Source organism: Pelecanus crispus, chromosome 2 (assembly GCF_030463565.1).
Source record: "Pelecanus crispus isolate bPelCri1 chromosome 2, bPelCri1.pri, whole genome shotgun sequence".
Lineage (NCBI taxonomy): Eukaryota > Metazoa > Chordata > Aves > Pelecaniformes > Pelecanidae > Pelecanus > Pelecanus crispus.
The window spans coordinates 94,934,522-94,949,534 of record NC_134644.1 but is presented as its reverse complement, the minus strand read 5'-3'; the positions used below and the strand labels follow the sequence as shown (position 1 = coordinate 94,949,534).

General features: G+C 38.0%; 1 protein-coding gene across 1 annotated transcript in view; it reads right to left on the bottom strand.

Moving 5' to 3' along the window:
- SEMA5A (semaphorin 5A) overlaps window positions 1-15,013 on the bottom strand; it is a 246,221-nt gene that overhangs the window by 214,471 nt on the left and 16,737 nt on the right. The window contains exon 2 of the mRNA XM_075705196.1: window positions 11,032-11,131. Coding sequence (XP_075561311.1) covers window positions 11,032-11,131 — 100 coding nt within the window. The remainder of the gene's footprint in view (window positions 1-11,031; window positions 11,132-15,013) is intronic.

Sequence of the window (15,013 nt, the reverse complement as noted above, 5' to 3'; positions counted from 1 at the left end):
GAGGGTAAACTGGGCAAATGGATAGCACAGAGTGACCGTGACTACATAAATAATGCTAGGACAAGTGATAAACTAGCACTCAGAGAGCAATCAGAGCTATTCCTACCTAAATGTGCCCACTTCAGTAAAACTTGCAGGACTACATTTAGCTCTACAAATACCTATTGTATTTGTTTAACATTCTAAGGCATGCATCAACTCATTCAAAAAGGACATATAGGAGAAAAATCTAAAAAAAAAAAAAAAATCTAAGCGTGACAGTTAAAAAACACACTGGAAATATGATATTAATAAATCTGGCAGCCCAAAGAAAAAGTCAATGCCAATTTTCATGACAAGTGCAGAGCCATTATGCTGCTTACAAGGTAGGTGACAATACTTTTTTCAATATGTTGTTGAGATTATGCCCTGGATTGCCATTTTTCAACATCTGCTTAGCTTTACTCTAGTGCATTTATGTTTGAAGGCAACAAAAGATGTGAAATAAAAATGACAAGTACATTTCTGCAGCATAGATACAGACCTCTTAGCATGTAGGCCTGTCTCTTGTCCAAATATGGTGGTAATAAAAGCAAGACAAATACAGCTTTACATGCTGGAATTAAACTGATTTGACACTGGCAGTAATTGATAAATTTGTTTCCATTTGGTGCTTAATGAATGAGGAAAGCAAATATGTTACCTAAATCTGCAAACAGAAGGACACTGTAATGAGAAGAAAACACAACTAACTACGAGATAAAGCAGCATCCTGTATGCCTTCAGATAGCCAGCAGGCAATAAGCATTTTGCTTTACATTCACAGCACTGAGCAACTTTTCTAGCTGAACTATGATAACTAAAACCTGTTAATCATGAGCCTGCTCAAACCCAATGGCAAAGACTTCCGCTGGTATCAGTGGGAACTGAATGAAGGACCACAGAGAGTGTGCTCCAGTCACCTCCTTGATGACAATGTACTCCAATCTAATGCAGCAAATACATTCAGTATGACTACAGATAAAAGTATAAAACTAATCTTCTGTATGTTCCTAAACAAGTCCGTCTCAAATATCAGTTGAAAACCATAAAGATTCAAAAGTATAGCATGCCAGTAATGGTTGTTAAATCCAGCACTTTACCCTTTTCTTTATGAAACGGCAAGCTATAAAACATGAATGCAACAACAACAGATACTGTTGCATTAAACAGAGAACATGAATTAGAAGAACATTAATGTGGCACATACAGCTTAGGAAAACGTACTATAGATTAAGCTTTTGAAAAACTCATAAGATAGCCAAAAAAAAAAACCCACCAAACCACCACCCCAAGCTCCCATATGCATCTGCAACTGAAAGCCTGAATCAATAAACAAGGGTTGCAGCAAACTCAGAAACTCAAGGCATGACCAGACATGCTGCCAAATCTCCTGGAAATAAACCAGTAAAAGATTTCTTCTTGTGCACTTTTTTCAAGAAACTATTTCACATGAAAGAAGAAAATTTTATTCAATTTACTGGAAGGAAAAAATATTAAGGCTGAAAATGAAAAGTATAAGCTCTGTCAGAATCAACTATTAAGCAAAAAGTCACAATTCCACAATCAAGGTGGGAAAGGTTTGGGTAAAAGCCAATTCTAGTACTGCAGTGTAGTAAAATCGGCAATTGGAAATAGAAAAAGAAATAAGAATAGGAAGAAAGGAGATAATCAATATAAATAAAAAATTATGATGTAGAAAATTCATTTGTTTATATTAAGATATGAAAGGAAAAATACGTGAAAAAGCTAAGGATGATACATTGGAAATAAAAGAAACCTAATCAAAGTGGTCTAGTTGAACTATTACCTGAAAATGATCAAATTATAATAATGAAAAGCAGAATGGTGAGTAAGTAATTTTTTTGTCTGCATTTTGTAGGAAATAGAAGTCTCAGTAAATGAAAATAATGAAATAAGTAGCTTACTGATAAATGCTAAAGATCTGAAAACAGCATATACACAGAGATAAACATTTTCAGACTAGGAGGTCATGCTAATTCAACCTAAAAATTATGGTGATATGATTTTTGGTCTTCCTATTGCTCTTTTTTAATAATTTCTAAGATTACTGGCATTCTTGAGGAATGAAAGACTAACCATGTTTTATTAACATTCAGAAAGGCAAAAAGGAAGACTTAGGTGACCATAGGCTGACCAGTGAGACACTGAGCTTGGCAAACAGAGTAAGAAAAACACTATTAGAGTCAATTAGGAAAGAATCCCATTATAAATTAAGTCAATCCACCCAAAGGTCCTGTAAAATCTGATTTCCTTCTCTGATGGTTGCTCCTCAGGATTAGTAAATCTTACTACATTCACTTCCCTGTGCCTCCATGTACAGCCTCAGCAGCAACTAGAGATCCTAGAATATAGCACTCCTGCACAGATGTCCAACAACAGCCAGGCATCAGTTCTACATATTTCTTGCCATGGGCTTCTCCAGGAAAAGCAGAACGGCACTAGTGGCCTGTCTCTGCAGCTCTGGAGCTCAGCCTCCTCCTGAAGTGCCATCATGCCATGTCATCTCAAACATGCATTACCATCTTCTCCTGTTGGCCCCTGCTTCTCACACACAGCACCCAGTTCTCCAGCTGGAGACGGCCCCAGAATATTTGTCACCTGTGCACCTCTGATGGATGCAGATCAAGGCTTTTCTGAATAATATGCTTCAGTCCAGACAGGTTTGTGAGCTTACTCAGCTATTTATTTATTACGTTGTTGTTGGGTTCAACTTTATCCTGAAATATCACCTCAACCAAAAGGTTAACCCTGTATTTCATAACTGTGGCTGACCAAATCTTTAATACTTTTTAACACTGCAAAGCATATGTCAAAGTACATGCCCCCAGTTTTTACATTTTGGCAGATATGGCGTACACTGTATAGTACCCACCCACATAAACAGCCATGCACATTCTATGTGGTCTTGTTACCATTTCACTGTTCAACATATTAATCCTCTGTTTCTTTTCAAGATTAATTTGAAATTAAATTTAAACGCTGCTGTTATATCTCCTCCAAAAAAACAATAATGGGAATGGGCTTAAACAAACAGAAATTTTGGACGGTTCACACCTTTTGTGGTCTCCTTTCCTACAGTAATCAACTTTGGCAAGTTCGCTTGGGCTGGGTTTTTTTCAGGGAGGGATGGGGGAAGAAGGTAAAGAATCTAAGGTAGCCAAAGTTTGGACTTTTTAAAATTTTATTGTTTTATTAAGAAAAGAAACTGCAACAACAAAATGATCAAAAACTATGTAAGTGATCACATTAATGCTAAAGGTACTTAAAGGAAGGAGATACTAAACTCGATGGCCCACGTTTTCAAAGCCAGCCTTGAATTTCCCTCCTGTGGTCTTGCTGTAGTCCTCTGGTAGAGCTGTTAGCTTCCAGCAGAGCCCTTCCCTTCAGTGGAAGCTCACTGTACATGGAAAATTCAGAACCAGGATGCATACCACGGTAAGCACATGATGTTGACACACCTCTGTATAAAACACAATCTTGCTCCCATCAAATTTTTAGAGGTAAAGGTCACGTACACAGTATGCATCACTGCACTGTTAAATTTTCTGACTGTACTCTTGGAATGAGGACTGAGACCCACACGCCTACCAAGGATCCGAGCAGCCTTCTCACAAGATGAGTGCAGTCGCTCAAGTGCATCCAGAAGGGCACTGCAGTAACTCATGCAAGGCACCAATGTTTCAGAGGCAGGGGAGAGTCCTTCACAGACCTGACTGCTGCTCCAAGTGGTACCTCTCTAGAACTTATTCTATATCATGGTTATCAGCCTCCGGCCATCTGGTAGCTCCCTGCCCTGCATTTCAGTACCATAAAGGCACACACAAGTAGACAAGTTCAGCAAGGACCAAATTGGTCGTGATGTAGGACAGAAATGTATGTTTGGATTAACGTTCATTGCAGAAGAAAGAAGCAGCTAACGGACATGAGAACACAGTCTAACCAGGAACCAAGAGAAGGCATAAGTTGCCATATTCTGCAGCAGGACATGTACTATTGCTAGCACAGATCAAGTGTGTCCTGACTTCCATTAAAGACAGGTACCTTCAGAACACCACTCATCTCATGTAATTTCTAAAGATGGCTTACACCGAAATAGCAGTGTTCGCTGCCAAAGAAGTTCCATTTACCCCTGCCATTTCTGTTTTTATCTTACCCTGAGTCAACTCTGGGGTTTGTCTGATGACACATCATGTTAGTTCCACTAATTAAAATGGCAAAACATTAAATCAGTACAAGAAAACAAGTAATTTTGCTGGGGTTAGTGAATTGACTGGTGTTACTCTGCAACCAGACTATTACCAAAGCTGGCGCAAAGGAGGAGAAAATTGCGTGGTGGAATGAGGCATGAGCAGGAGAGGTACAAAGCATTAACTTTTAAAAATTTTTAGGAACCCACTAGCAAGGTAGGAAAGACAAGCAATAGAGGGAAAAAGACCTTCCTCTTTCCGCAGCAGTAGGATGGTAATTTCTCTTAGATTAACATTAAACCACACCTTAGATTAGATCAGATCAATCAGTGGAAGGACAGACATTGATTACCCTGAACCAAGTGTTAAATGAGCAATAAAACCCAGATGGATGTTCAAAGAAGATAGCACTAATTCCTGGTGCCTGTGTATTCTCCCAATATGTAGCACTCAGAGCGCCTCATTAACAAGAAGCTCTCAGATTCCCCTGCTGGAAGCAGACAACAGCAAGAAGCAAACCTGTACAGTTATTTATTCCTTTATTAGAGATTCTTAAACCACTGTTAATGAATCCTTTAATTTGCCTTTCTGTTATTATGGCAAGTAGTGGTAATGGTTCAAATTAATGTTCCCAAACACACATCTAATTAAGTGAAAAGGCATACTGTTACAGCCCTTCGTCAGCAAGATAAGGAGTGACTGAGGCAGTAAGCCACCTCAAAGCAAGTTATAACCCTCAAAGCAAGTTTAATTAACTTGCAGGAGAACATACAGGAGAAAGCCACCGTTATTAGGATGCTCTGTGTAAAAAATAATGTAAGATATGTCTAAATATATATTATCCAATTAAAAAAAAAAAGAAGTTGAATAGCTTTGAGACCCATTTCTGATAAGTAAATATGTAATTTTAAAGTATAGCTGAACTAGCCCAACTTGAATTTTAAAAAATAAATTACCACATCTTAAGAATGAACTCCAGCTAGGCCCCTACCAGTTTATAATTTCAAGCACAGGAGGCTTGGGAAGAGGAGGATTACTTAATTTTTCTTTTAAACAAACAAGTTTCTTCTGACATAATTCTTCTTGCATGGTCTGAATAAAACCATAAAAAAGTAAAGTCACAAAAAAAAAAAAAAAAAAAAGAGAGAGAAGAAAGAATGGATTAAAAAGAAAATGTAACTAATTATTTTGAACCTCAATATTTTTGCCCCAACCTACTGGGTTTGAGACATGCTTCTAGTTGACTCGTTTTACCAAATGGCTGGAACACTTTTAACAATTTTTGATTTATAAAAACTACACCTGATAAGTATTTAGTGCTTTGTCAGGGAACGAGGAGAAAAAAAAAGGCAATGCACAATTTGCCAGGGCAATTCAGACACCGCTGTATCCTTACCCTGAGCTGGTCTTTTCCCCCCCTCAATTGACCTTTCCAAGAGAGAAACAAAGAAAACGCTACAGGACATATGGCAAAGCACTTCCACATAGGAAAAGAAGGCAAGGTTGTTCTTGGGGAAATCCATGAATCTCCACGCTTACTGGCATTTCAAAATACAGAAATCATTATCATATTTGATTAGATGCTAAGTCAGTCCGCTAAATAACACACAGAGAAATATTCATCTGAATATTTTATAAGGATTTATCAGAATAAGATAAACAAGCAGTCTCCCATTTCCTTGAGCTTACTGAGGAGCTAATGCCTTGAGAGTAATCCTTCACTGATGCCACTTAATTATAAAAGTAAATTTTGCCCTGCCATATGGTTTTTTTTGAAGAAAACAAATTAATTCTCTAGAAGGTTTCAGATAGAAAGAGAACTAATTTATTTTTATCTGCCAGGTCATGCGTGATGCTAAGAAGAATGCCTGGGGCAAATTTTAAAGATACAGTTTCATGGGAACATCGCTACATTGCCCTGTGTTAAATGCCAATAGTCTTCAAAATGTACTAACAACTGGTTTACATCCATACTGAATTTTCTCTGCAGAGTGTTTCTCATTAATCAATTGTCTTTTTTTTTTCATTTTACATAAATGTATAATCTTATACAATTTAACACATACCTATTAAGAAAAAAAAATTCCTTTTACATTAAATCTAGACGCAATTGACATAACACTGAAAAATCTGTCACATTCTTCAAATGCAAATTTTAAAACCCAGCAACCATAGTAAAAATCATTCTTCTTCCATTAATTCAGCTTCATAAATTGAACTGTAATCTTCGCTTGTCTTCACTATGCACTTCAGGTTGTTGATCAACGTTGGGCAAGACAAATTTCTCCCTCTGCCTTTTCCCCTGTCTGTCCCCACCCCCTCCACCCCACTCCCCCATTTCTCAAAGCTATCTCAATGAATTTTTCTACATGGACAATTTGTGCAAAAATGTCCCAGGCAAGCAGGGCAACTATAGGTTGTTACTGAGATCCAGGCTAACTCATCAGTCATCTTAGAAGATATTCCTGTCCCTCTGAAGCCCTCACCAACATATATCTCCTTTTGCACAGCAGTTTGATGGAAGACCAAATGACACACTTTTAAAACAAAAGTATTACAACACTTATACTTCAGATACAATATATGTTATTAAGCAGACCTGTTACACTGGAAGGCATTAATGACTGTCAGGTGACTGACACAAAGACAAGTGCAAGCCTTGTTAAACTTGAAAGTTGTGCTAGCTCCTCTTACAATTAGAACAGGAGGTATAATTGAACCTGTACTGTATAGCAATATTCAGAAACTAAAGCAGTCGCTACTAAAAGGCATTGGGCTTCATGGTAGGAAACACGTATGAGTGTGACCTAAGAAATACACTCCTCACAGTTGAGGTACAGGATTTGTGAGGAATTTGAAAGGTGAACAACAAAACAGACTGCAGTTACTTGTTTCTATTGCATTCAGAGAAACATGAAATAACCCAGAATGGGCCAAAATTAAACTTCATTGGGATCAGCAGCCTCTCTCCCTAATAGGGGTTGTGGGAGAGAAAGAGGGTGGTGGCTCCAAATCTTAGGCAACTTCTCAGCACAAGGGAAATACCAATGCCAGGGTGGATTGGATGATTGAAGTGAAAGTATGTGCTAGTATTGGAGTAGTAACATTTGTAGATCACTGCAGATGGTGTAAGGAAACTGAAATAAGGCTAGGAGACTCTGAATTACTCAAGACCTATAGGAGAACTGGACATTTTGCAGAACAAAACAAAATATCCACCAGAGAGTTCTCAAAAGGACTGGAAGACAACCTGTGGGGTAGGGGATGGGGGAGAGGGGGCTGATAAAATTGTAAAAAATCTGGTTTTGCACAGCAACTACAGAATGACTGCAGACATCAGAAAATCACCTTTATTTCCCAAACTGGACAAACAAGACTAATCTTAGCAATACAGGACTAGTAATTACCTTCCCAGTCATTGCCTGCTATAGCAAATACTATAGAATAACGTCCCTTTCATATATTTAGAGATCTCTATCTTAAAAGTATTTCTGTTCTTCTTTTGTTTGCACTGGTAAAATGTGACAAAACTCATTGTTTCTTGACTAAATTACCCATGACCAACTTAAACTGATATGGTTTTCTGCCAATGCTACTGTGTCGTTTATACAGCTATTTCCTTCCCTAGATGTACCTGCCAATGGATTTATGGGCGGATGCTGTGCACACACTCAGCCTTTGTTTTCCTGCTCTACAATTCCAACCCTCTTCATTTGCAACCCTCTTTATTCATAGCAGCCCTTCCCCACATCTCTCTCTAATTTTGGTTAACCTTCTTTAAGCATATATACTCCGAATAATACACACTACTACAGTTTCAAGTCTCCCAAGTACCTTGTGCAACGATATCAATAGTTCTCTGTCACTACGGGAGACACCTTTTGAGACATCATGGGATCATATCTTTTTATGTAGCTGCATGACATTAGCAGTTCCCAATGGGAATCCAGACTGGATCCCAGCTGGGATCTTCGCTACCTCGCTTATTAAGACAAACACGTCATGAACCTCTTTAGTGGCTGTAGAACTTCAAAAATGGAAGAGAATCACCCACAGTGAATATCAGTGATGGAAAACGGATTTAAGAATTTCCAATTATGTCAAATTTTCACAATGCTATTTTGGTTGGTTTCTAAGACAGAGAAATTTGGGGGAAGAGTTCACTGAACTCCACTAAGGTGAAAAAAATAATTTATAAACGTAAGCTGAGCAAGGACACAACTCCTGGCTGTGAAAATCATTCCTCTGGTTTAGAAGAACACCACTTTACTCAAGCAGAAGCCTGGAAGTGCAAGCGTTACCCCCTGTTTTTGTTTGGAAGCTGGACAAGAAAATCATAATGGGAGTACTTCTCTTGGCAGTGTAAAGGGAGTAATCTACGTTTATTCGTAGCTTTGCCATGTGCTACATCACACATTTTCCTTCTCTACCATTATTGGATAGAGAAGGGAAAACCATGTTAGAGGGCTACAAATTATAATTTTCACAACTGAACAGGAACTTTTAACTGTTCAGATCTTACTGAAATCACATTGCATATAGTTATTACTTTTTCAGTACTGAAGTGTTAGTACAAGAAGAAAATAAAAAAATAAATGTTGGAATATTCTAAGAGAAATAACTGTATATCAAAAGATATTTCACCAGGGAGGAGGAATTAACAGTGCATTCTCTTCACTGTCTTTATGAGAGTGCATTTGTGGCTTAGAACAGAACATGAATTCTTCTAACAGCTCTTCAGGTATGTGAATCTTGTGAGGCAGATGTGCAAGAAACTTGTACTATAATTTTATCCACAGGCCATAGCACAAGTATGGTAATATTAATGCTCTGTTCAGATGGCCCTGGGTGAAAGGTAACTATAAACAGTGTGTTAAGAAAAAAAAAAAAAAAAAAAACCAACACATCAGTGCAGCCAGTTGAGACTATGAAAGGCTGCAAACACCACTCCTGCAAACGAGCAGAAAACTCGACATCATATTTACAGTGAACGGATTCACTCTACATGGTAGTGGGGACTACATGCAAAAGGTGCATAGTCAGTAAGATCAACACTTGGATTTTTGGGACTACAGAACCTGACAACTGGTTAATAATCTCTGAATTTATGACTCCATGACATAGAGTGACTTTCACCATACAGTCTGGCACAATGCTTCAAGAAGAGAAAAACGTGTAGTGAAAAGGACATACTAGTATCAATATGTACAATTAAAGAAACCTGCTGACAAGTGCAGTCATTCTAAAGTGAGGTCTCCATGGCCAAACACAACAGCGCTGTGGAAAAGCTTAGAACTTAGAATGGAAATGCAAAATAAGGAAAGGAAAAATCCAATAAATTCTATGAACAAATCACAGCCAGCTATACTGGACTGTGGAAAATAAAGATTTCTGTTGTGATTTTAAAAACACTGAATATTTTTAATTTTTCAGTTTTAGCCAGAACAAGAGATATGAAGCTCTGAAGTAGCATTAACTTAATAGAGAAACCAAATTAGTCCTTTTGCTTTTACTGTACTGGGTCTTTTGCAAAAGGCAGAATTGGCAGCTGGCATTTTTTCATAGTCACTGACTGACTATTCAACAAAATCATCCAAAGCTTATCCCATAGTGATTCAAAAGACTTCATCAAAAGCTCAAGTTTTAATAAGCATATTCTTTTCTGAGATTTGGAGCCCAGATGAACAGTACAGAGAAAAAAAAGAGAGGAGAAAAAAAAAATGGATTTTTTCATCGGTTATTGAGATCTATACAGTATGCATCAATCCAACACACAATTCCATGGGACTGAGGAGAGGCTCAGTCAGCTCTGACTTACGCTGGCTGTCTTTACAGAACAGCACCAGTTGACAGCCTCATGCCTCATTTCAGTTGGCAGCTTACAGAATAGAAAAATCAACATGAGTGCACAGGATAGCCCACTTCAGGTGGGCTGGAGACATATATATATCTCCACACTCAGTAAGTTTTGCTCCTGTAGCTAAGCAACTTCAACTGGTACACCAAAAAAAATTTTCTCGCAGTGCATTTTATGACTTTGTATTTTGAACCTCATTTTCAAATAAGAAACAAACTGGAAAACAGAAGTATCTTCCAATGCCAAATCTAACAGAAAAATGAAGTGACTAGAACTTCATTAATTCAAGAGTATATTCAGATAGCAGATTTAAATAATAAGTTTAAATGGTTAAAATTTTTTTGCCAACCAAAATGTTTTACTATACTTCATATGCTAAGAGAAGAAAAAAATGGTGTTCAAGCACTGTCACTGCTTCAATGTCAACACCTAAGACAGTGTCACTGTTGATCACATCTTGCAAAGTACTGTCTTACTGTGTAAAAATTATGATTATCACTGACTTTACCACTAATTTTGCAGCCTTTAACACATTGTTCCTGGCACTGTACTGAATAATTATTAGAATCATCCAAGCACAAAGAGCCGTATTGTGTAGCCAAATTTGGGATCATCGTAAGTTTTATGCTATAGTAACTTTTGTCACATTGTCATGCAGCATCTGCCTGTTCTACTGTATGCATCCAAAGTTTGAGAGTACTCCACGACAATCCTCTTAAAAATGAGAATAGTGTAAGCTATTAGGATCCTTGATACCAGGCAATCCATCTTTTAATTTTGGTCAGTAATAAGAGAAATAAACAAACATAATGTTCGGTTTAGTGGGTCTGGAAGGCAGGGGAGTCACACGAGAGCAAGCTAATGTTAGAATTTGGCTCAATATTACTTATCAACAAAGAACAAAATCCAGTCTGATGCAACATGAAAAGAAAATAGATTTCTCACCTTGCTCCAGCAATAAGCTCTTTTTGTCTGGGGTCAAACGTTAACTGTGAGAAGTCCACAGCATCTTCTGCTCTGAACACATGTAACCAAGGGGCAATTTCTAAAAACAATCAAGAAATACAACTGTTACTGTGAATGTCATAGTTGTAGTACATCAGGTAGCCAACGTTACATTTGCAGATACCGTGGGGCTGCAAGTTTTCTCAGTACAGTCCTCTAAGGAAACATAGGAGACTTTTACCACTATACCACTACAGACCTGTAAAATATATAAAGCAGTCACCCAAAACACACTTGAATGAAGTATTCGAATTTTGGTCTGATTTATAAGCCAGATGTGGTTTTCCTCCTTAGGTAAAGCAGAAAACACCACAGTACAGCTGCAACCCACTGGTATGTACCCAAGTGAAGTCACAAATTTTCTATGCATCAGAAGCAGCTGAGGACTAGGGGTTTGGGTTTTTTCTTTTGTTCTTTAAAAAAGGATCCGATCAAGTGGAAAACAATGAGAAGAACAAGCAAATTTGACTTTTCATCATTTTCACAATAAAAGGTTGAGACATGAGGGATGAAAACCGGAAAATGCTTCACTGAATGAACTTTTTGCGTTTCTTAACCTGCCTTTCTCGGACCCATTTAGTGCTACATAAAACAGGGCAGACCAGTGGGTGAGTTGCTGAAAATTGGCAAGGAGCATTAAACACACATAAATAACTGCACACCAAATCCTTAAATATTTGCATTATTAGTAGTTATTTTTGCATTCATATCACTAGCTAGATACACAACAGTGCAACTATATGAACACAAACATTGTTCTGGGAACACAGCATGTTTTGTTTTGTTTTGTTTTTTTAAATTGCTATAATGATATAAATGGTTCTTTAAAAAAAGTGCAGTTGTACAAAAGCCTCATCCTCTAGAGTTTCTCTCCCAATTCTCAGGATAATGAAGCTTTTTTTTTTTTTTTTTTTCTTTTTTAATGTAGTCACAAAGCAGTGGTCTGGAACGTATGTGAAAGGTGAAGAGGGCTATGTATGCATGGCACAACAGGATATGGAACTACCTGTTTGAAGACTACAGAGGTGAAACAGTCAATAAAAAGACCAAAGGTGAGCACATGGTCATGGCCATTTAGAATACAGAGTCAACACCAAACCCCCTGAGAGTGCTGTGGCAGTGTAATTTTTGATACTGGTATCACCAGTTGCAGCTCTGGTTGCCAACACTCATTCTAAGCTCCTTTCTTTGATCATGAGCATACTTTTCCTTTTGCAAATGTCTGGGTGAAATAATCTGTGTCTGGTGCCTGTTTCAGGATGATTTGTTCCTAATTTAAATATTAAAGTTTTAGCACAAGTAGGTCATCCTTTCCTAAGGAGAGAGCCCAGGAGAAAAATGTTATTCTATGTCAAAATGTGTTCAGCCATTGCAGAGAGCCATTAAACATACTGTGCAGAAGCTGTAGCATCATATACTTTCGAAAAACAGATGGAACCATGCAGTAGAATCACTTGGGTGTCAGAAAACTAACTTCTGCATTTTTAATGACAGCTTGTATGCATCTGGGCAATTTCAGGCCTGTAATGCCAGTTTGTACATGTTCTGCAGAACTTGTAGCTAAATTCACTGTGGATTCTATCTGCACTGGACAGGTTCTCAAACTGGGGTCTGACACTGGGTGGGAAAAGGGATGGGTTTTTTAATATTAGATAACTATGATTATGATTAGATAATATTAGATATCTGTGATTACAGCTGCCATTAGCTACTTCTACAGATGCTGTGCATAAAACGTAGCAGGATTCCATAAGAGGAAAATAAATATACACACACATATATGTGTTATAGGCCTGTGTAGCCTTACACATATTTATTTATCTCTATATATTTATATATATAAGGCTACATAGGCAAGCCCAAAAGAGGCATTTCTTAACTTTCATGTACTTGATTTTGCAACCATAACTTTTCAGTCATGCATTTTATACGAAACAATCAATTGCAAAGTTCTAAAAAGTTGAGAAATTAGGTAGGACATGAAGATGAGGAAATCCAGGTGTAAGTCTTGAAGAGTCTCACTCACTCACAAAAAAAAGAAAAGAAAAATAAAGCTAAATAAAATTATGTTTATCAGCCAACATATCTAAAATCTCCATAAATTTCCTCAGACATTTCCCACATGGACACTGAATATGCACATGGTCTTCACAGAAAAAATACACACACACACACACACTCCCAACCAGAAACAGCTCTCAGTTCTGAGAGATGCAGAGAGGCTACTTTTCCCTGTATCGAGCACTGTGACTAGGACAGAAATGGACGTAAAACCGTTTTATAAAGTAGCAGAAATTCAGACAAAATTGTAATACTGATGAATAACTGATAAAACCACAGAACAAATATATTATGGAAAAAATCAGGGCTTTAAAGAGACAATAGAGTACCCAGGCTGGGAGTCCAACCAAGCCAGTGGGCAGAGGTCGCAAGAGGGGCTGGAAGCACAACCCAGGACAGGGGTTTAGTCCCTCAGCTGCTATGTTCCCCTTCCACGTGGTTGCACAAGCCACGGGAAGTGCTGCCTCGCACATACGGGGAACTTGCACTCTTCAAAACAGCAGCCATGGCTCCCTGGGCACTCTCTGCCTGTGCTCATACCCAGAGATTTCTGCCTCTGAGGTACAGTCTTGCAGAATCACACACAAGTGTACTCCTAAACTGCCAAAGTACAGCTTAGGCTATCAATGTATTAACATTCAAATTTGTATTTTTTTATTTATTTTGCTTTCATTTATTTTTATTTATATTGCTGCGTGCAAATATGCAGAGCTGAAAATGCCACTAGCTCAGTAGCAGATCTGCACACAGGCAAAGCCAGACCCTCTGTGGAAACAGCAGTCTCTGAAAGAGAGACATGGCAAGCAGTTGAGAACCGGGTTACTTCATCTCCATATCGGTACGACAAAGGAGACCCTTAGTCTCTTGTAAAATGAGGAAAGCAGTAGCTCTCCATAGCATGGGTAGGCCAGGGACGTTTCAGTACACATAGGTATTGCAGTGCCAGAAGACTACAGGGAAGACTGAGATTCAAGGACTCAATCCTCTTCCACTTGTCCTGCTGTCTCAGCAAGGCACAATAAAGCTTCAAGGTACAGCAAGCAGGTGATTGAGACCATTTCCAGGGTTGGAGCAAGGGGGCAGGGGCCAGGCAGGGCAAGGCAAGCCCAGGCTAGAGAACAAGAAGAGAATGAGGACTTGCTAAGAAATCTCTCTGAAATCTGATTCCCCTCTGTCCCTCCAAAATATAAATTATTTTATCCTGTCTTTGTTGCATTCAGCAGTGTTCTTGCTTGAGGGAATAAGGTCAGGAAGAGCAAATGGCAGCGAGAGATGGGTTTTTTTCAGTAAACACTCTGAAACTGTATCTCATGTGTGTGACAGTGGCATCATGTGTCACACAGGAATAAGCCTTTATGGGATAAAGCTACAACTTTGTGATACTTCTGTAAAGGAGAATAAACAAAAACCCACCACCACCAAAAAACAAACAAAAAAGACAATCAAACAAAACCCATGTAAACTGTAAAAGTAAAAGCTTATTGGTGAAATTCTGCTTTGAGTTACACTACAGAAAATTTTTGTAACTAAATCAACAGAATAATTAGATTTATTTTCATCTAAACAGCAAAATCTAGCTGTAAGCCCTTAGGTGAAACAAGACCTTTCAGTTCTGTTATGAGTTATCTCCTTAGAGACAAAAATGCATAACAAGCTATTAAAGGTCTATAAACTATTTTTCTTTGAATTAAAAACTCATGGTAAAGAAGCAAGCAATAATAATTTCACTTTATAAATGGTTTTCATGTAGATGCAACATGACAAGCTTTACAAAATAGCACAGCTATAGATTTTGTATACTACAACAGCACCATAAATAAATGTGTAAGTTAATTAAGCTGGCCTGCTGACATGTAACCTA